At 41.8% G+C, this 22990-nt stretch overlaps 2 protein-coding genes across 2 annotated transcripts; both read left to right on the top strand.

The window, feature by feature from the left end:
- Window positions 1-631: 631 nt before the first annotated feature.
- LOC310634120 (uncharacterized protein) lies at window positions 632-6273 on the top strand. The gene is made up of 5 exons (XM_083352189.1): window positions 632-1367; window positions 1890-2016; window positions 2165-2247; window positions 2802-2928; window positions 3386-6273. Exons 1-5 carry the CDS (start codon window positions 921-923, stop codon window positions 5326-5328), a joined length of 2727 nt encoding a protein of 908 aa, XP_083208315.1. The 5' UTR covers window positions 632-920; the 3' UTR covers window positions 5329-6273.
- A 3284-nt stretch (window positions 6274-9557) lies between these two features.
- Window positions 9558-19424, top strand: LOC310634115 (uncharacterized protein). The gene is made up of 5 exons (XM_083352183.1): window positions 9558-11191; window positions 12025-12151; window positions 12300-12382; window positions 12809-12935; window positions 16499-19424. Exons 1-5 carry the CDS (start codon window positions 10745-10747, stop codon window positions 19144-19146), a joined length of 3432 nt encoding a protein of 1143 aa, XP_083208309.1. The 5' UTR covers window positions 9558-10744; the 3' UTR covers window positions 19147-19424.
- Window positions 19425-22990: the final 3566 nt, after the last annotated feature.

A 22990-nucleotide genomic window follows, 5' to 3' on the forward strand; every position in this document is an offset into this window, starting at 1 on the left:
CCTGAAGCCGCATTATTACAAAGTCAGCTTAATTGCCCCCAACAATCTGGGTCCTCATGTGATAATAATAATAATAATAATAATAATAATAATAATAATAATAATAATAATAATAATAATATAACAACAACAACAACAATAATAATAATAATAATAATAATAATAATAATAATAATAATAATAATAATAATAAAACAATAATAATAATAATAAGTTGGAAGGGACCTTGGAGGTCATCTAGTCCAACCCCCTGCTCAGGCAGGAAACCCTATACCATTTCAGACAAATGGCTGGCCAGTCTCTTCTTAAAAACTTCCAGTGTTGGAGCATTCACAGCTTCTGGAGGCAGGTTGTTCCACTGGTTAGTTGTTCTAACTGTCAGGAAGTTTCTCCTTAGTTCTAGGTTGCTTCTCTCCTTGACTAGTTTCCATCTGTTGCTTCTTGTCCTGCTTTCAGGTGCTTTGGAGAATAGCTTGACTCCCTCTTTTTTGTGGCAGCCCCTGAGATATTGGAAGACTGCTATCATGTCACCGCTCAACCTTCTCTTCATTAAACTACACATACCCAATTCCAGCAACCGTTCCCTATATGTTTTAGCCTCCAGTCCCCCAATCATCTTTGTTGCTCTTCTCTGTACTCTTTCTAGAGTCTCAACATCTTTTTTACATCGTGGTGACCAAAACTGGATGCAGTATTCCAGGTGTGGCCTTACCAAGGCATTGTAAAGTGTAATGACCAACATTCTTCTTCTTTCCCCACCCACTGCAATTTTCATTAGTGCTTCTCACTTAACATTTTTGCTTTTAATCCTTGCAAGCCTCTCTCCTCATGTGTATTTTTTGTCAGTGCTTTGGACTATAGTTTTCTATGCTTTTTCATCTTAGCCTGCAAGCTGAACGTAATTCCCAAAGAATTGAGTCATGGAGGGGAGAAATGCCTCATTCTTCAAGATGGCTGAAGGAGTCTCTCCTTGTGATTCTATTCCCATGAATGAAAGTTGCTTTGCAGATTCAGAAGAGCTTTTAGGTTTATTTGGACAAACAGCAAGAACTGAGCAGGACATTCTGAAAGAAGAAACCACACAAGGTGTCGTCCATCGTTGCCCTTTCAGGGAACTCTGTTACCAGGAGGCTGAAGGACTCCGAGATGTGTGCAGCCGACTCCACCATCTTTATGATCGGTGGCTGAACCGAGAAGACCACATGAAAGCTGAGATGATGGATCTGGTGGCTCTGCCCCTGGACACTGTGTCCCAGATGGAGAACTGTGTCTGGATGCCTGGAGCAGAGACCACCTCCCAGGAAATGGGTCTGGCTGAAAGCTTCCTCTTGAGCCAGCTGGAGCAGAAAATGCAGCAAAAACAGCAGGTAAGATCAATATAAATGATTTTTACATGTTCCCATTCCAAAATAGTTAGGATAGAATCCTGTCCTGGTTAGGTAAATGGTTCTATCCACCTTCCCTCTGATCTAGTGAAGAGAAAGAGCAGGGGAGACATGATAGCAGGATTCCAATATTTGAGGTGCTGTCACAGAGAGGAGGGGGTCAAGCTATTTTCCAAAGCACCCGAAGGCCAGACAAGGAATAATGGATGCAAACTGATCAAGGAGAGATTCAACCTAGGAATAAGGAGACATTTTCTGATAATGAGAACAATCAATCAGTGGAACAGCTTGCCTTCAGAAGTTGTGGGAGCTTCATTACTGGAAACTTTCAAGAAGAGACTGGACTGCCATCTGTCAGAAATTGTGTAGGGTCTCCTGCTTGGGTGGGGAGTTAGACTAGATAACCTATAAGGTTCTTTCCAACTCTGTTATCCTATTCTATTTCCAAGGACATATAACAGGTTGGGACAGGGGCAGTAATATTTTGTTTGCCTGCTATTACAGGCTCGTGCGTTCTTCACGAAGGTGGCCACCCATGGTTCTAAAGCATCAGGAGATACATCACACCTCCCTCAAGAAATTGTCTTCGGGAAGATTTCCCAGGAGGACCTATGTCAGGAGACCTCATCAGGTAAAATAGCATTACTTTTCATGTATTGGAGTCCTCGGAAGTCTTTATTTTCCTGAGTTCCTGTTAAAATAATACCTTAGTCCTGTGTGCAGTGTTTCTCCAACTGTTTTTAAAACATTGGTTTCCTCTGCTTTTATCTCATTCTCAGAAAATGGAGCAATGGTGATTGTACCAGTGGAAAGGTCTCCTCTTTCTGATGGTGCAGAAACAATGGTTATACTTCCAACTCAGGTAGGAGTATCACCTCCCAAAGTGCAACATGATTCATTCAAGGAACACACAATTCTCTCCACAGTGCTGAATCACTTTTTCGGAGCCAATTTAATACCTCCCAGTTTATCAGAGCATAAGCACCTTTCCCAGTGATCTGATGCCATCCATCCATAGAATCTCAAGCTTCTTGAGGACATCTCCAAACATGTTCGTCTTGTTCAGTGAAGATTCTGTATCTCCTACAGGGCAACATAAGACATTAAAGCAGACATGTCAAACTCGCGACATCACATGATGTCACGCAACGTATCGGGACGGTTTTGCTATTGCCGGCAATGGGGTGGGCGTGGCTTCCAGATGACGCATCTGGCCCACAGGCCGGCAGTTTGAGACCCCTGCATTAAAGTGTCATACAGGAATATCCCAATACTTGCTTAATTAACATGCCTCAGGACTTGATCAAAACGAATATAAGAGATGTTCCCAACGAGTGGGATATTTGCCATTAGAATAAAGAATTTGCAAATATTTTCTGGAATTGTACGTTAACAAGGAGTATTTTTGTACTTCAGATTCCTGTGTCCTTTGAAGACATAACTGTATTTTTCTTTGAGGAGGAGTGGGTTCTGCTGGATTTTGACCAAAAATCCCTGTACAGAGAGGTCATGCTGGAAAATACCAGGAATGTGGAGTCCATGAGTAAGTGATTCATTTTATAATTATAATAATAAAAGGTAAATTGGATGCCTTTCCAAAGTGGCATGGATTGCACTTAAGAAAAAAAATCTGCAGATTGACAATATTTCAATCTGTGAATTGCGTTATAAGATGAGATTGGACAACCACTTGTCTGAAATTGTATAGGGTTTCCTGTTTGAGCAGGGGGTTGGACTAGAAGACTTCCAAGGTCCCTTCCAATTCTGTTATTCTCCTATTTTGTTATTCTCCAAAAATGAAGCATTGCTTGGATCCTGCAGCATTGCTGGATCCAAATACGTACTATGCATACACATTATGACATTCTAGATTCTTGGTGTATATGAAGGCCAACACCAGCTAAAAAGAAGCGGTGATTTCACATTGTTGCAAACAGATATAATAAGACTTAGAACTTAAAACATGATTTTTTCTGCTTTCTTTCTTTCATTCTGAACAGTTGAAAAGGACCCTGAGGATCGTAAAGAACCAAGTGTGAATTCTTTGCAAAAAATTGAAACTGGAAAAGGGATATTCCAAAATCAAGGGAAACCAAACATGCCTGAGGTAAACCAGTTAAACAATAGGAAGAAAAAATCCTGTAATTTTCAGTATGGAGAAAATCTCACCATCCATACCCAACTTCGCAAAGAAAAAGGGAGCTATTTAGAGGTTAGAAAAATATTCAGCAATAAATCAAACATCTACAAGTATAGCAGTATCCACGCTAAAGGGAAGCAGCTTGAAAGCTTGGAACATGGAAAAAATGATTTAAACCATTGCCTAAATTTACATCAAAGCATCAAAGAAGAAAAATTATATAAATGTTCAGAGTGTGGCAAAACCTTTGATGAGAACAGTGTTTTTAACACCCATAAAACAATTCAAGGTGTGGAGAAGTTATATAAATGTACAGAGTGCAGAAAAAGCAATGGGGCTACTGTGTGTAAAAAATCCCACACAGGAAAGAAACCATATAAATGCATGGATTGCAGAAAGAGTTTCAATACAAGTATTGATCTTACTTCCCATAAAAGTATCCACACAGTGAATAAAACATATAAATGCACAGAGTGTGGAAAAAGCTTTACTCAAAATACTCAACTTCCGTTCTGTAAAAGGGCCCAGACAGGAGAGAAGTCACATATCTGCACAGAATGTGCAAAGAACTTCACAGCAAGTGGTTCCATTACATACCATAAAGCAATCCACACTGGGGACAAACCATATAAGTGCCTGAAATGTGGAAAAAGTTTCAATCAGAAGAGTTTGTTTACTTCCCATGAAAAGATCCACGCAGGGATGAAATCATGTCAATGCCTGGATTGTGGGAAAAGATTCAGTCAAAGCAGTCATCTCATTTCTCATAAAAGGATCCATACAGGGGAGGAAGGATTTAAATGCATGGAGTGTGGGAAAAGCTTTACAAGGAAGAGTGGTCTTACGTCCCATGAAAGGATCCACACAGAGGAGAAACCGTATCAATGCATGGAGTGTGGAAAGTGCTTTAAATGCAGGAATGATCTTTCTTCCCACAAAAGGATCCACACAGGAAAGAAACCATATCAATGCATGGAGTGTGTAAAGTGTTTTACAACGAGGCGTGATCTTACTTCCCATGAAAAGATCCATACAGGAGAGAAGCCATATAAATGCATGGAGTGTGGGAAAAGCTTCAGTTGGAACAGTAGTCTTATTTCTCATCACAGGATCCACACAGGGGAGAAACCATTTAAGTGCATGGAATGTGGAAAGAGTTTCAACCGGAGTAATTCCCTTCGTCGCCATGAAAGAATCCATACAGGGATGAAACCGTATCAATGTATGGATTGCGGAAAGAGATTCAATAGAAGTGGTGATCTCATTTCCCACAAAAGGATCCACACAGGGGAGAAGCCATACAAATGCACAGACTGTGGAAAGAGCTTCACCACCAGTTTTTCACTTACTGTCCATAAAAGGATCCACACGGGGGAGAAGCCATATAAATGCATAGAATGTGGGAAGTGTTTCAACTACAGTAGTTCACTTACTACCCATGAAAGGATCCATACAGGGATGAAGCCTTATCAATGCATGGATTGTGGGAAGAGATTCAGTCACAGCAGTTATTTTAGTACTCACAAGAAGATCCACTCAAGGAAGAAACCGTATAAATGCACAGACTGTAAGAAGAGCTTTCATAGAAAAAGTATCCTGATATCACATAAGAGGATCCACTCTGGTGAGAAACCATATCATTGCGTGACCTGTGGAAAAAGTTTCACTGTAAGCAGTTCCCTTAAATCACATATGAGGATTCACACAGGAGAAAAACCGTATCAGTGCCAGGAGTGTGGAAAGAGTTTCAGACACAGCACTTCCCTCTCTTTTCATAAAAGGATCCACACAAGGGGGAATTAATGTCCCAGCATGTAATCCTGAATGAGCTTTATTTGGAAGAGTGAACCTCTCATAAAAGCATCCACTTGGCGGAATGGCCATATATATACCTGTAGTATGGAAAGAACCTCAGCAGCTCCATTTTTGATCACAATATCAAAATGGAAAGGCGGTGGATTATGATTAGTAAATGAGTTAAAAGTGAAGGAAGAGGGAGAGAAAGAATAAAATGGATGGACCACATGAAGGAGTTTACAGGAAATCTTTAGAAGAGCTTCAAGTTATTACAAGAGGGAGGCTGATCTCTGTGTAGTGCGTACAGAATGAGTGGATTTGATGCCACGTAATATGCATAGTCTCAAATGTAATCCCATCTGGGAAAGATAAGGGATCCCCAGATTTTATTAAAGCATTACTTGAATGGGGATTGAGTGTTTTTTTTCCTTGCCCAATCATTATCTGTGAGTTCACTTGATTCAAACGATTGGGGACTTAGATATGTATGTTTCTGTTTGGAACTCTTAAGCATGAAAAAAAAATACCTTGGTAGAAAACATGAGATTTAGAATAGGCAAAAAAGTGGCTTTTTCACATGTATTTTTTATACTGTTAGCATCTAATCAAACATATGAAGAAAAAAACCATTAGTGAAGGAAACAATTTAAATTTACATGGAAGAACTAAATTTAATAGATCCCCGAGTTTAATGTATGCACCCAAACGAGAATATAATTCTATACAACTCTGCACCAGAATTTTTTAGGCTGGATTATTTTTTAATATCAACTTTACATCACCAAATTCAAGAATGTAATATTGAGGTTTGTTTATCCAATCGTTTCAAGTTTATCCTGTCATAGAGTGATGTTTCAGAAACTAATTAAGGTATCAAGAAACTAGTATTTCAGTGTTTCCCTATTGAATAATAAAGAATTTGTACAGTCGTTTTCAGAAAGTCTTTTGAGTCTACCTATCTCTGAAGTATTACTTGTAATCATATATTGGCTTTGCGGGCAACCTAAGCTATTTGTCATGACATTTTTAAAAATTATTCATTTATTTAACATAAATGGCCAGTCTAACACAGTATGTATATCCAAAAATACATATATGGCCACAGATGGTTAGATGTCCATCTATGATTAAAAAAGGCTTCAGTTAAAAAGTTTCCCTTTTCACAAGGAAAAACACCTACAGTATAAATGCATGGAAGAAAGAAAGGAATTCATCAGTGGTTATACTCTTCAGTTGTGTTAAAGCAGACATGTCAAACTCGCGACATCAGTATCGGAGCTTTTTCCCCATTGCTGGCAAAGCAGTGGTCGTAGTTTCATCGTGACGCATCCGGCCTGCGGGCCGGCAGTTTGTCACCCCTGTATTAAAGAATCTATATAGGAGAGAAACCATAGAAATGCACAGAGTGCAGAAAGAGCATTAAACAGAGTGAACGTTTCATAAAACAATCCGCCCCAGAAAGCCATAGAAAAATATGGAGCACAGAAGGAACAGCACTAAGAGCTGTGGGGGTGCAGTGGTTTTGAATGCAGCATTGCAGGCTAACTCTGCCAACTGCCAGCAGTTCAATCCTGACCTGCTCAAGGTTGACTCAGCCTTCCATCCTTCTGTGGTCAGTTAAAATAATGATCCAGATTGTGGGAGGCAACATGATGGCTCTGTAAAATGCTTAAGAGGGGGCTGTAAAGAACTGCGAAGCGGTGTATAAGTCTTAAGTGCTGTTGCTAACATGGGATTTCCTTATTTCATCTGATCATCAGGAAACTGAGGAGTCAGTCCGTGGTGCTCTCTGAGCTTTGTTGTTTTCTTGCAGACACTTCATTACCCAAACTGGTAACATCACAACTCGCATTGATGTTTTTTTTAATTTTTATTAAATTTATATCCCGCCCTTTTCCGAAGACTCAGGGCGGCTTACAAGCTTAGCAGTAATTTAATTTAATTTAATTTAATTTATTGAATTTATATACCGCCCTTTCCCAAAGGACTCAGGGCGGTTTACAGGGTATAATTTTTAAAACATTAATACATTAAAGCAGGGGTCTTCAAACTTGGCCCTTTTATGACTCATGGACTTCAACTCCCAGAATTCCTCAGCCAGACATGCTAGCTGAAGAATTCTGGGAGTTGAAGTCCATGAGTCATAAAAGGGCCGAGTTTGAAGACGCCTGCATTAAAGCATTCTATGTATATGCCCGCTTGTTAGGGCTTTCACACACACCCCAAGCGGCATTATTACAAAGTCAGCTTAATTGCCCCCAACAATCTGGGTCCTCATTTTACCTACCTCTGAAGGATGGAAGGCTGAGTCAACCTTGAGCCTGGTGGGACTCGAACCTGCACTAATTTGCAGGCAGCTGGTGTTACTTAAGGAGGCATTAGCCCACTGCTCCACCAAGGCTCCATGTTACCTAGTTTGGATAACGAAATGTCTGCAAGAAAACCACCAAGCTCAGAGAACACCAAGGACCCTTCAGTTCAAGCCTGAGCTACCTATAAATTCTCTTTTATTGGCATTGGCCGCTTCCAACGGGTCTTCCTCACAGACAGGGAGGGGGACTCTTAACCCCGCCCCTTCCAACGGGTCTTTTCCGAAGGTTCTCAAGAGGGGAGTTCCCGGAGGGGGATTCCGCCAGGACAGCGAAGGAGAGGGCCGGAAAGGCCACTCTCTCAGTACGGCCTTTCTAGGGAGAAACACTCGCTCCCTTTAACCCTTGGAGACCCTGGAGAAAACGAAGATGCTTGGAATGCCTTGGATGTCCGTGTGCGCGGCTGCATCTGCGGGGCAGAGGGAGCGCGGAGGTGGGTGGGTGGGGGAGGGAGGTTGGTCCTCCTGCAGCCTCGCTTGGGATCGGGGTTCCAGGCGAGGGGGAGCTTTCGGCACGTCCATTTCTTCCCCGCGGGCTCCAAGCAAGGAAGCCGTTGCTCTGTGCCAAGTTTGCCTCCGGCGTTTCCCCCGAAAGGGTCGAAGCCGCTGCCTGCATCCCCGGGAGGACAAAAGGAGCCAGTTGGGATGCTTTTATGCTGGGAGCCTCAGTTGCGGATGGCAGGAGTGAGGAGAGGAGGCCCGGGTTTCTGCTCATACAGCTCTATAATAATAATAATAATAATAATAATAATAATAATAATAATAATAATAATAATAATAATAATAATAATAATAATAATAATAATAATAATAATAATAATAATGATGATGATGATGATGATGATGATGATGTAGATGATGATGATAATGATGATAATTAATAATGATAATGATAATAATAATATAATAATGATGATGATGATGATATAGATGATGATGATGATAATGATGATGATAATGATGATGATAATGATGATGATAATTAATAATAATAATAATAATAATTAATAATTAATAATAATTTGGAAGGGACCTTGGAGGTCATCTAGTCCAACCCCCTGCTCAGGCAGGAAACCCTATACCATTTCAGGCAAGTGGCTGTCCAGTCTCTCCTTAAAAACCTCCAGTGTTGGAGCATTCACCACTTCTGGAGGCAGGTTGTTCCACTGGTTAATTGTCCTCACTGTCAGGAAGTTTCTCCTTAGTTCTAGGTTGCTTCTCTCCTTGATGAGTTTCCATCCGTTGCTTCTTGTCCTGCTTTCGGGCGCTTTGGGGAATAGCTTGACTCCCTCTTCTTTGTGGCAGCCCCTGAGATATTGGAAGACTGCTATCATGTCACCCCTCACCCTTCTCTTCGTTAAACTACACATACCCAATTCCAGCAACCGTTCCCTGTATGTTTTAGCCTAATACGTAGTACTGGCTTCCACGTCTATGGAGATTTCTCAGTAGTCCTCTTCATGAAGCTAGCCATCCCCAATTCCTGCAACCGTTCTTGATATGTTTTAGCCTCCAGACCCCTGATCACCTTTGTTGCTCTTCTCTGCTCTCTTTCTAGAGTCTCAACATCTTTTTTTTTTTTACATCGCAGTGACCAAAACTGGATGCTGTATTCCCAAGTGTGGCCTTACCAAGGCCTTAGAAAGTGATGAGAGAAGAGCTACACAGCGGCCTTACCAAGGTGTTGTAAAATGGTAGAAAGGGGTAGAAGAGCCACACAGCGAGTACGCCTTGGCAGGCTTTAGCGGCATCTCCTTCTCCGGCATTCCTGGGCGGGAAACCTCACTTCCCCGTCCATCGCCCCGCAGGCTTGGCACGCAGGACCCGCCAGAGGGCGCCCCTCGCAAACAACCGCCGGGTTCAGACGAACGGCTTTTGCTCGCTCTGGGGAGAAGCATCTCGCCCGATGCTTGCAAGGGAGGGCAGGAAGTGACCGTTCCCACGCCCAGGGCGCGCTTTGCAGGAAGCGGACCGAGTCTGCAAACGGATCTTTCCTTCCTTCGCTGGCCCTTCCTTTCCCGCAGCTGCCCGGATTGGGAAGCGCTTCCTTCGTCGTGGGGAAGTGAGCCAGGCCGGGAGATCTTCTCTGACTCCAGATCTGAAGGGGGGCGTGTCTTATGGGGCTAAGCTGAAAATCCCCCAATATTCCCACCTTCTGCACTTCCCACTCACTTGCTCCATTTTTGATAGATCGCGCCGGACTCTTATTTCTGCCAGGAGAGGAGCTTCTTGGCTAAAAGATTGAATTCTGCGCATTTTGTTTAAGTCTCCAGCAAGTTTAGGGCTGAGTTTCTGCTAAGAACATCTGGAACATCTGCAGTTCAGAAGATCTGGGTTTCCTGCCTTGGGAAGATGTCTTCTTTCCTAGGCTTGGAGGCAAGGAAACATTCCTTTCAGCAGAGGTTCAAGGGGCAAGGCTGATTTGCACCCCATGTCGATATCTGAGTCCTTCCAAAGTAGCATCTTGAGTAGATATTTGTAAAAAAAATTAAAATTCACAAACTTCAAGATTTCTAACCGGCACACTGTGGGTGATGCCTGTATCTGATGGAAGTTATTTTTGTTGTATTGATGACTAAGACTTACCCACCCCCACCCAATCCTTTTTTCCAGGAATTGATGGGAGTGAAATAGTCCCTTTGTGCAGCACTCCAAGGATCCAGGCTGATCTGCACCCCGTGTCAATGTTCCCAATAGATCTGAGTCTTTGCAAAGTGGCACCCTGGGTAGATATAAAAAAAGAAAGTAAACTCCCACAAATGTCAAGGGTTTCTTAACTTTCAAGAGAGACTTGCACATCCTTTGTAATGTGTAGCTGGGGTGGAAGTAATGACCAAGATTCTTTTTTTTTCCCACCCACTGCAATTTTCATTAGTCCTTGTGACCTACCGTTTTTGCCTTTAATCCTTGCAGGCCACTCTCGTGTGTATTTTTAGGGAGGCAAATTGTAAATGTATATATAATGGAAGTTTTTTGTCAGTGCTTTGGACTATAGTTTTCTATGCTTTTTCATCTTAGCCTGCAGGCTGAAAATAATTCCCAAAGAATTGAGTCATGGAGGGGAGAAATGCCTCATTCTTCAAGATGGCTGAAGGAGTCTCTCCTTGTGATTCTATTCCCATGAATGAAAGTTGCTTTGCAGATTCAGAAGAGCTTTTAGGTTTATTTGGACAAACAGCAAGAACTCAGCAGGTCATTCTGAAAGAAGAAACCACACAAGGCGTCATCCATCATTGCCCTTTCAGGGAACTCTGTTACCAGGAGGCTGAAGGACTCCGAGACGTGTGCAGCCGACTCCACCATCTTTATGATCGGTGGCTGAACCGAGAAGACCACATGAAAGCTGAGATGATGGATCTGGTGGCTCTGCCCCTGGACACTGTGTCCCAGATGGAGAACTGTGTCTGGACGTGTGGAGCAGAGACCAGCTCCCAGGAAATGGGTCTGACTGAAAGCTTCCTCTTGAGCCAGCTGGAGCAGAAAATGCAGCAAAAACGGCAGGTGAGATCAATATAAATGATTTTTACATGTTCCCATTCCAAAATAGTTAGGATAGAATCCTGTCCTGGTTAGGTAAATGGTTCTATCCACCTTCCCTCTGATCTAGGGGAGACATGATAGAAGGATTCCAATATTTGAGGTGCTGTCACAGAGAGGAGGGGGTCAAGCTATTTTCCAAAGCACCCGAAGGCCAGACAAGGAATAATGGATGCAAACTGATCAAGGAGAGATTCAACCTAGGAATAAGGAGACATTTTCTGATAATGAGAACAATCAATCAGTGGAACAGCTTGCCTTTAGAAGTTGTGGGAGCTTTATTACTGGAAACTTTCAAGAAGAGACTGGACTGCCATTCTGTCAGAAATTGTGTAGGGTCTCCTGCTTGGGTGGGGGGTTAGACTAGATAACCTACAACAGGGTTGTCAAACTCAATTACATTGAGGGTCACATCAGCATTGTGGTTGCCCTCAGGGGGGCGGGTGGGTATGACCAGGGTGGGCGTGGCTTACTGGGTGGGAGTGGCCAGCTCTACATTGTTCGCATCAAGGGTGCCTATGGGGGCCTGGGCAGGAGTGGGACAGATCTGAGGGTCTCTGGCAGAAGGAGGGTCTCTGGGCCAGGGCCAAGGCAGTGGGGGCCGTTCCCTCACTGTTTCCAGGATGGCTTCGCGGGCCACATGAAACCACTTCGCGGGCCGGATCCGGCCCCCGGGCCCTGTGTTTGACATGTCTGACCTACAAGGTCCTTTCCAACTCTGTTATTCTATTTTATTTCCAAGGACATATAACAGGTTGGGACAGGGGCAGTAATATTTTGTTTGCCTGCTATTACAGGCTCGTGCGTTCTTCACGAAGGTGGCCACCCACGGTTCTAAAGCATCAGGAGATACATCACACCTCCCTCAAGAAATTGTCTTCGGGAAGATTTCCCAGGAGGACCTATGTCAGGAGACCTCATCAGGTAAAAGAGGGCTCCTTTTTATATATTGGAGTCCTTGGAAGTCTTTATTTTCCTGAGTTCCTGTTAAAATAATACCTTAGTCCTGTGTGCAGTGTTTCTCCAACTGTTTTTAAAACATTGGCTTCCTCTGCTTTTATCTCATTCTCAGAAAATGGAGCAATGGTGATTGTACCAGTGGAACGGTCTCCTCTTTCTGATGATGCAGAAACAATGGTTATACTTCCAACTCAGGTAGGCGTATCCCCTCCCAAAGTGCAACATGATTCATTCAAGGAACACGCAATTCTCTCCACAGTGGTCTGAATCACTTTTTCAGGCCAATTTAATATCTCCTAGCTAACAGTTTATCAGAGCATAAGCATCTTCCCCAGCGAACTGATACCATCCATCCATTCATAGCATCTCAAGCTTCTTGAGGACATCTCCCAACATGTTCATCTTGTTGTTCAGTGAAGATTGTGTATCTCCTACTGGGCAACATAAGACATTAAAGTGTCATAGGAATATCCCAATACTTGCTTAATGAACGTGCCTCAGGAGTAGATCAAAATGAATATAGGAGATCTTCCCAACAAGTGGGATATTTGCCATTAGAATAAGGAATTTGCGAATATTTTCTGGAATTGTACATTAACAAGGAGTGTTTTTGTACTTCAGATCCCTGTGTCCTTTGAAGATGTAACTGTGTTTTTCTCTGAGGAGGAGTGGGTTTTGCTGGATTTTGACCAAAAATCCCTGTACAGAGAGGTCTTGCTGGAAAATACCAGGAATGTGGAGTCCATGAGTAAGTGATTCATTTTGCTCTGGGGTTGAAATTGGTGGGGAAGGTATATTCTGATAAGAGCTAAGCAGCTTATCAGTTACTTGGAAGAGATTCAAGTTTGTACTTTTCCTGAAGATAACTGATGCAACCTTATGTGCATTGCACCTAGAGTCATGGGTGAGATGGGTAGCTGTATAAATCAAGGTAATAGTCTCAGCATATTTTTAAGGACTATGTTAAATAAGGTAATAGAAAACCTAATATAAAACTACATAAAAGTTAGAAAGTGCAACCTTTTGCTAAGTGTCTTCCCTTTTCATCTCCAATTAAAATTAATCAAGATCAACACTACATCATTGACTCTTAAAATACAGCCCCAATACCTTTTCATTCCATATCTTACCCTGTTTTCTACAAAGTCTTCTCTAAATCTTCAGCTAGCCTTATTAATCCCCAAAGATGTAGTAAAATTTAGATACACTATTATGTATTTCTAAAAGAAAAACTATTCAATCCAGATAATCATTAAACATCAGAAAAAATAACCTACTCTTTAACCGTACACAGGTAAACCAGTCTTACATATTTTTCCTTTTTCGTCCCAGCCATCTTTAAATCCTATTAATACTCCAAAATTATTTTAAAAAGAGGTTTGATTAAACCTTGAGTCCTGAAAAGCTGCATTTACTACTCAGAGATGGTGGAATCCCTAACTTCTAGCTGATCACAAACAGGTGCAAGAAAACAATAGTTTCTACTGTCTGCTCATAAAAATCAGCTGTCTGAATATACATATAGGAAATTTCCAGATCTCTCTTTTTTCCAGAGAGAATTTCAGTAGTCCAGATCTCACATCCAGCTACCAATTTCAAATGTAATGCCCTGTGAAAAATGCAGGCTTTGGTTCTCCTCGCCTCACTGGAAGTCATCATACACAAATCAAAGTAATAATAATAATATTAAAATAATAATTGCCCCTCACAGTTGTTCTGGTAGGAGCTCAGATTTTCATGCTGTCTCAAGAAAGGAACAAGCACCTTCTGAGACGGTTTCCAATATGGCTTACTTGGGTTTGCAAATCCCCTTAGAACTGTCTTTTACATTTTTTTTCTGTCTATAATAACATTTGAAAATCCTGTGTTGCTTCTGATTTGTGCATCAACGCTTAAATTGAGGTTTGCAGGACAGATACCAAAGAACCACAGTGCAAGAGTGATGATAGCACTGAAAATAAACACTTAGGGAAACTTTATTAAAAATTGTCCCTGAATATATACCGTGAGATTTCATCCCCAAATAGCTGGGGGGGGGTGCGGAGGGGGGGCAAACAGCAAGTAATTCTCTGCGGTTCAACTCAGGAGGAAACTAGGTTTGTGGGGCAAATCTTAAAGCCCTTCCCCCCACCTCTGATTCCTCCCCCTGTAGATTGTTCACCCTGTAGTTGGATAATTATTAAGAAGGAAGTTAATATTTGCATTTACATTGATTTAGAAAGAAGATATTATGAGTAAACAGGCAAAAACTGAAAATAAACATTGTGAGGAATGTGCTTACTGGGTTTCTTTACTTTGTTCACTTTTGGACACACAAACAGTATGAAACTGATTAAGGTCTGGTCAGTTTCAGGCAGCAGCATAAGTGGGAAAGTTCAAATCAATTAATTACTGTGACAGAGCAGAGTTTGTTAACTTGTGGTTAGCCCTTATTAAAGAACCATTGGGCTGGGCAGAAAAACTTTTCAAGTAGATGTAGCTCGTTTAAGCCATGGGTGTCAAACTCGCCACATCATGTGACGTGTCATGACGTGCCGCGACTCTTTTTGCATTGCCGGCAATGGGGTGCGCGCGGCTTTAGTATGATGAAACCGGCCTCACTACTTGGAGGAGAGAGAGAAAAAGGATCAAGTTCAGGCTGTCCTGATTGTCTCACACTGTTTATCTCAAAGTTGTTACTGTGAGTAAACACAGATCTCTATATGACTGCCAGCAAATGCAAGGACTGGTGAGCATGAAGGATCACTCCTGGAGTGCACATCTGGGGGGGTTTTCCCCAAGGGAGGGTGACTTTTATCTATCAATCACAATAGAACTGGAGGGGACCTTTGACCTTTGTTCAAGCAGGAGACCCTATACCAGGGGTAGGCAACCTTGGCTCTTTTATGACTCATGGACTTCAACTCCCAGAATTCATGAGTCACCCTACCTCTGCCCTATAACAAGTGGCTGTCCACTCTCTTCTTAAAAACCTCCAGTGAATCCCAGTATCTAAATCCAGTTCCCTTGTAGCAACAGCATCTCCACTTTATCTAGATTTAATTTCAACTTGCTTTCTTCCACACTTGAAACTGATGGTTAAGCAACAAAGTCCACTCCACTCCAGAACTCAAGACGCTACTCCCTGCAAGTTTCCTCTTGACACTAAATTATTTTCTACAATGGGGAAAAGTGATGGAGTTCTGTGGGACTTCATACTTCAGGTGCCTCCAAGCAGTCTGACGTTCTGGAAATAACCGGAAAGATCCGCGATGCAGTAAAGAAAGCCCCCAGTCATATACTCAGCACCTGATACAATAGTATTGAAATAAATATTTAACTAATATTTGACTGAGTGGCTGTACATACCATCATCTCGTTTAGTCCAAGAGGTTCCATCTCTGACTATAGGAGGAGAGATGTTACCTCCCATTGATAGAGCACGCAATCTGGGCGTCCTCCTAGATTCACGACTCAGTTTTGAAGATCATATTGGAGTCGTGGCTAGGGGGGCATTTGCACAGATTCGTCTTATATACCAATTGCGCCCCTTTTTGGACCGAGATGCACTACGTACAGTCACCCACGCACTCGTTACCTCCCGTATTGATTACTGTAATGCTCTCTACATGGGGCTGCCCTTGAAGACCACCCGGAGGCTTCAGCTGGTGCAGAATGCAGCTGCACGGGTTGTGATGGGAGCACCCCGATACTCCCATATTACACCCCTCCTGCGTGAGCTGCATTGGCTACCAGTTGCCCTCTGGGTGAGATTTAAGGTGCTGGTACTTACCTTTAAAGCCCTACATGCCTTAGGTCCGGGATACTTGCAGGACCATCTGCTGCCGGGAACAAATTCCCATCGTCCAGTACGCTCACACAGAGAAGGCCTCCTCAGGGTACCATCAGCTAGGCAATGTTGGCTGGCGACCCCCAGGGGGAGGGCCTTCTCTGTGGGAGCGCCAGCCCTATGGAATCAGCTCCCCCCTGAGCTTCGGATGGCCCAAAACCTCCAATCCTTTCGCCGCGGCCTCAAAACACTCCTGTTCCACCAGGCTGACCTAGACTGACAGGCATTTTAATTAATTTATATTTAGAATTTTTAATTTATTTTTTAATTCTTTAATTTTAATTTATTGCACAGATGATTTCAATTTTATTTTTATCTTGATTTCTGTACTTATTATATGTTTTGTTGTTAGCCGCCCTGAGTCCTTCGGGAGATAGGGCAGGATATAAATCCCATCAATAAATAATATAATATGTTGGTACTTTTACTTTGTACCTTAAACATTTGGTGATTTTTTTTTCCTCTTTTTTTCTTCCAAACAGTTGACAGGATGCAACCACAGGGTTATAAAGAATCAGGTGTGAATTCTTTGAAACAAACTGAAACTGGAGAAGGGATATTGCAAACTCAGGAGGAGCCAAACGTGACTGAAAACCAGCTGAATAATAGGATCAAGAAATTCTCTAATTTTCAGTATGGAGAAAATCGCACCTTTCATACGCAACATCACAAAGAAAAAGGGAACTGTTTAAAGCCTGAAAAAATGTTCATCCCTAAATCAGATGTCCATGAACATAGCAGTATCTGCATGAAAGAGAAACAGCTTGAATACAAGGAACATAGAAAAAATAATAATCTAAATATCTATCTTACTTTACATCAAAGCATCACGATGCCAGAATCACATAAATGTTCAGACAGTAGGAACAGCTTTAATGAGAGCACTGCTTTTATCACCCAGAAAACAACTCATAGAGTGGAGAAGTCATATAAAAGCAGAGAACGCAGAACAAGTTTCTGTGCAACCAACGATCTTATTTTGCACAAAAAATCCTACCCTGGAAAGAGAATTTATAAATGCATGGATTGTGGAAAGAGGTTCTATACAAGTATTGATCTTACTTCCCATAAAAGTATCCACACAGAGGATAAGCCACCTAGATGCACAGGCTGTGGAAAGAGCCTGACCACACCTAGTTCCCTTACTGCACATCAAAGGATCCACATAAGGGATAAACAACACAAGTGCATGGAATGTGGAAAGAATTTCAGCCAGAGTGCTTCGCCTAATTCCCATGAACTGATCTATACAGGGGTGAAACCATATCAGTGCTTGGCCTGTGGAAAGCGATTTTGTACAAGCAGGGATCTCATTTCTCATAAGAGGATCCACACAAGGGAGAAGCCATTTAAATGCAAGAAGTGTGGGAAACGCTTTACAATGAGGCGTGGCCTTATTTCCCATGAAAGGATGCACAGAAGGATAGAGAAAGAATATAAATGCATGGACTGTGGAAAAACCTGTGTAAGTAGAAGTGATCTTACTTCCCATAAGAGGATCCACACGGGGGAAAAACCGTATCAATGCACAGAGTGTGGAAAAAGCTTCAGTTGGAGCAGTAACCTTACCTCCCATAGAAGAATCCACACAGGGGAAAAGCCTTATCAATGCATGGAGTGCACAAAGAGCTTCAGAGACATGAGTTCCTTCACTTCCCATAAAAGGTTCCATACAGGGGAGAAGCCCTACGAATGTACGGAATGTGGAAAGAGCTTTACTCAAAACAGTCAATTTACTTCCCATAAAAGGGTCCACACAGGGGAGAAACCGTATAAATGTACAGAGTGTGGAAAGAGCTTCACCACAAGTGGTTCTCTTACTGCCCATAAAAGGAATCATACAGGAGAGAAACCGTTTAAGTGCATGGAATGCGGGAAGAGTTTCAGCCAAATTGCTTCCCTTACTTCTCATGAAAAGATCCATACAGGGATGAAACCATTCCAATGCTTGCAATGTGAAAAGAGATTCAGTACGAGCAGCGATCTCATTTCCCATAAAAGGATCCACACAGGGGAGAAACCATTTAAATGCATGGACTGTGGGAAAAGCTTTACAATGAGACGTGGTCTTACTTCCCATGAAAGGATCCACACAGGGGAGAAACCATACCAATGCACAGATTGTGGAAAGTGCTTTATAAGTAGGAGTGATCTTACTTCCCATAAAAGGATCCACACAGGGGAGAAACCGTTTCAATGCCTGGAGTGTGGAAAAAGCTTCAGTTGGAGCAGCAACCTTACTTCCCATAAACGAATCCACACAGGGGAGAAACCATATAAATGCATGGAATGCGGGAAGAGTTTCAGCCAGAGCACTTCCCTTACTTCCCATGAAAGGATCCATACAGGAATGAAACCATTTCAATGCATGGAGTGTGGGAAGGGATTCAGTACAAGCAGTGAACTGATTTCCCATAAAAGGATCCACACAGGAGAAAAGCCCTATCAGTGTATGGACTGTGGAAGGAGTTTTAGAGACTTGAGTTCCTTTACGTCTCATAAAAGGTTTCACACTGGAGAGAAGCCCTATAAATGCATGGAGTGTGGAAAGAGCTTTACTCAAAGCAGTCAGTTTACCTGCCATAAAAGGATCCACACAGGGGAGAAGCCATACAAATGCACAGACTGCGGAAAGAGCTTCACCACCAGTGGTTCCCTTACTGCCCATAAAAGGATCCACACAGGGGAGAAACCATATAAGTGTACGCAATGTGGGAAGAGTTTCAGCCAAAGCGCTTCCCTTAGTTCCCATGAAAGGATCCATACTGGGATGAAACCATATCAGTGCATGGACTGTGGAAAGACCTTCAGTCAAAGCAGTCATCTTAGTTCTCATAAGAAGATCCACTCGGGGGAGAAGCTGTATAAGTGCACAGAGTGTGAAAAGAGCTTTCATACAAGCAGCTCCTTGATATCCCATAAGAGGATCCATTCTGGCGAGAAACCATATCATTGCATGGACTGTGGAAAAAGTTTCATTACAAGCAGTTCCCTTAATTCACATAGGAGGATCCACACAGGAGAGAAACCATATCAATGTCAGGAGTGTGGAAAGAGTTTCAGTCACAATACTTCCCTCTCTTTTCATAAAAGGAGCCACACAAGAGAGACCCCACCTGTCAGCATATAATATGGAAGACATTATATTGAGAATAGTGAACTTCTAATAAAAGGAGCCACAAAGAGGAGAGACCATACAGATGTACGCAGTGTGGAAAGAATGTAATGTTCCATTTCTGATCACAGTGTCAGAAATGGAATGGATTATGCTTAAATAATAGTAAAAAGGTAAAGGTAAAGGTTCCCCCGCACATGTGTGCTAGTCGTTTCCGACTCTAGGGGCCGGTGCTCATCTCCGTTTCAAAGCCGAAGAGCCAGCGCTTGTCCGAGGACGTCTCCGTGGTCATGTGGCCGGCATGACTAGACGCCAAAGGCGCACGGAACGCTGTTACCTTCCCACCGTAGTGGTCCCTATTTTTCTACTTGCATTTTTACATGCTTTCGAACTGCTAGGTTGGCAGAAGCTGGGACGAGTATCAGGCGCTCACTCTGCTACGCGGCACTCGGGATTCGACCCACCAAACTGCCGACCTTCTGATCGACAAGCTCAGCGTCCTAACCCACTGAGCCACCGCGTCCCTTTTAAATAATAGTAAAGGAAGGAGTAAAGAAAGGGTAACATAGATGAAGACAATTACAGGAAAATTTTAGAAGAGCTTCAGTTTACTACAATGTGACCAAGATTATGTGATAGGTACAGTTATAGATGAACTTGATGGGGTCTCACTAAGCATATGCCTGAAATATAATCCCATTGCATCAAGATACTCAGTATGCCCATTTTTTTATTAAACAGACTTTTATTAGGAGAGTTGTTTATCTGAAATTTAACTGTTTCTCTAAGGTCTACAGCAGAGATCTCTCTTTTTTCTACTATCCAGGTGGATTAATATCCACTTCTCTCTACTTCAAACACCTCCAATTCTATTTGTTTCTGTATCCTCCTTTTCCAGTAAAAATACTTGTCAACAATTGCTCATATTTTTGTTGTTCCCTTTGGAATCTGGAAAGAGCGTGTTTGGGTGTGAGAGATAATGGTTGGTGCATGTAAACAAGAACCAGTCTGCTATCTTATTTAAATGGCAACGAAATTTTATTAAATTTTATTTACATTTTTATTCTTAACCTGTTTCTTTTTGAAGCATGATTTTGGCAGTCATGCAGAAATGTGACTGATATGACATTTATTGACAAGGCAGCAGTAACTCATAATTGGATAACTAAGACTGTACTTCATTTAACCACTTAATATCCCAAAACCATTGGGGAAAAATGCCATGCTTTGGCCAAGCCTGTAGATGACACTGAAATATTGAAAGTAGGGAAAAGTAAAGTGTCAAGAATTTGAGAGGAATCTCTTCAAATAGACAGGTTCAGCCAATTCAGTGGACAGTGTAGTTTGTGTTATGTATTTGGGCATAATTTCTTAATTTGACACACACATTACTGAATATTGAACTGTAATTAAGCAAGGATTAGGTTATAATGGAGCCCCCAGTGAAGCTATTGACTCAGTATGTGGCAGATAACAAACAAAATAATAATAATCCCCCATTAGGGATCAGTAGGAAAAGAATGGAAGTAAAACAGCTGCAACTGTATATGAAAATTGTGTATAGTTCTGATTGCCCCATTTGAAAAATGATATAAAGGAGATGGAGAAAGTTCAAAAACAGCCATCCAAATGATTAGCAGCTTGATTATGTTTGTGTTTGGCACCCTCAAGCAAAAACTAACAATAAATCACCCAGGTACGGTAGAGAAGGTGTGGCAGAAGTTGTGGATGGAGTTAAAAGAGGAATAAGCCTAGAATTCCTATGTAGCCCCAGTGGAATAAATCCAACCCATGAATTCCATTGCCCATTATCTAACTACAAACAGGTACTAAGCACTAGTTGGATATTAATCTTCTCAACTAACAGCATCAACTTGTACAAGCGAATTCAAGGAACAAGCGAATTCAAGGGGGTTGGACTTAGTCCGCTTGTGGCTATAGGAATTCTAGGCTGATTCCTCTTTTAACGCCACTGCCAGATTCTGTCACTCCTTCGACAGGTGCAAAACTTCCAGGGATCATCCAATTAAAGTTTAATAGGAGATTTAGAATAGACAGAAAAATGTTTTTTCACCTTGTCCATTATTAACCATAACCCTGCTAAGAAAACTGCATGTATTCAGTCTCCCAAGATTTAAATTCCACTCAACAGTATTTATCTCTAATATTAGTTTGGATTTGACTATATTAATATGTATATGTGTATTATTTTATATATATTATTTTTCACAATGTTAGCTATGCAGTCACGCATGTGAGATAGATGGCCATAGAAATCCATTAAAGAAAAATAAATTTACTGATTTTTATGTAGTTATGTATTTTTTAATTATTAAAAATGTAGTCCTCCAGCCCTGTGAATTCACCTTTGACTTCCAGCTGTATCTGGTTTCCATTACAATCTTTTTCTTCTATTATCATTACATTTGCTTTTTCGAAAGTTCCCCCCCGAGCTTCCTGCACAATACAGGTAGTCCTCGACTTACAACAGTTCTTTTAGTGGCCATTCAACATTACAATGGCACTGAAAACAGTGACTTACATTTTTCACTTTTGTAGCATTCCCCATGATGATGTGATCAAAATTCAGATGCTTGGCAACTGCTTCATATTTACAATCATTGCCTGTCATGTGATCCCCTTTTGCAACCTTTTGACAAGCAAAATCAATGGGGAAGCCAGATTCACTTAATAATAATGTTGCTAATTTATCAACTGCAGTGATTTACTTAACTATTTGTGGCAAGAAAGGTCATAAAATGGGACAAAAGTCACTTGTCTCACTTAACAACATACATTTTGGGCTCAATTGTCATAAGTTGAAGATTACCTGTATTTCCCCTCACCTTCAATTCCTGAGGTAATTTTTTTTTAAAGAACTGGATGTCTTTTGAGAAATATTCCCATTGGGGAATTTGATTCTTTTCAGTATTCTGGATTTTTCTTTCCCTCAGGACTCCCACAGCTTCTCCTCATAGATGTCATAGCCGCCATCTTTCCTCACTTCAGATCAGGGGCTGTTCCTCAAGAACAAAGTTTGCTAGTAGCATTATCTTCAATAGAGCAGATTGCAAGTCCTACCCTGGAAAAGGATTTTAGGGCAGAATCTCTGCACTGCTATTATTATTTTTATTGTATTACTATTATATTATTAATGTTGTTTTACCAGAAGGAGGACATCTTTGTCACTCGGCTCTTCCTCAGACAGGCAGGAACTCTGCAGCTGCCAAAAAAGCCAACACAGTGCTAGGTTGCATTAACAGAGGGAGAGAATCAAGATCACCTGAAGTACTAGTACCACTTTACAATGCTTTGGTAAGGCCACACCTGGAATACTGCATCCAGTTTTGGTCACCACGATGTAAAAAAGATGTCGAGACTCTAGAAAGGGTACAGAGAAGAGCAACAAAGATGATTAGGGGGCTGGAGGCTAAAACATATAGGGAACGGTTGCTGGAATTGGGTATGTGTAGTTTAATGAAGAGAAGGGTGAGGGGTGACATGATAGCAGTGTTCCAATATCTCAGGGGTTGCCCCAAAGAAGAGGGAGTCAAGCTATTCTCCAAAGCACCTGAAAGCAGGACAAGAAGCAAAGGATGGAAACTAGTCAAGGAGAGAAGCAACCTGGAACTAAGGAGAAACTTCCTGACAGTTAGAACAATTAACCAGTGGAACAACCTGCCTCCAGAGGTGGTGAATGCTCCAACACTGGAGGTTTTTAAGAAGAGACTGGACAGCCATTTGCCTGAAATGGTATAGGGTTTCCTGCCTGAGCAGGGGGTTGGACTAGATGACCTCCAAGGTCCCTTCCAACTTTATATTATTATTATTATTATTATTATTATTATTATTATTATTA

Source organism: Vipera ursinii (genome assembly GCF_947247035.1).
Source record: "Vipera ursinii genome assembly, chromosome: 2".
NCBI lineage: Eukaryota > Metazoa > Chordata > Lepidosauria > Squamata > Viperidae > Vipera > Vipera ursinii.

Excerpts from the sequence above, each read along its gene's own strand:
- LOC310634115 (XM_083352183.1), top strand. The coding sequence starts at position 10,745 with ATGGAGGGGAGAAATGCCTCATTCTTCAAGATGGCTGAAGGAGTCTCT. Across the intron at positions 11,192-12,024 it reads AAATGCAGCAAAAACGGCAG|GCTCGTGCGTTCTTCACGAA; the intron begins GTGAGATCAATA and ends CTGCTATTACAG. Across the intron at positions 12,936-16,498 it reads CAGGAATGTGGAGTCCATGA|TTGACAGGATGCAACCACAG; the intron begins GTAAGTGATTCA and ends TCTTCCAAACAG.
- LOC310634120 (XM_083352189.1), top strand. The coding sequence starts at position 921 with ATGGAGGGGAGAAATGCCTCATTCTTCAAGATGGCTGAAGGAGTCTCT. Across the intron at positions 2,017-2,164 it reads ATGTCAGGAGACCTCATCAG|AAAATGGAGCAATGGTGATT; the intron begins GTAAAATAGCAT and ends TCTCATTCTCAG. Across the intron at positions 2,248-2,801 it reads TGGTTATACTTCCAACTCAG|ATTCCTGTGTCCTTTGAAGA; the intron begins GTAGGAGTATCA and ends TTTGTACTTCAG.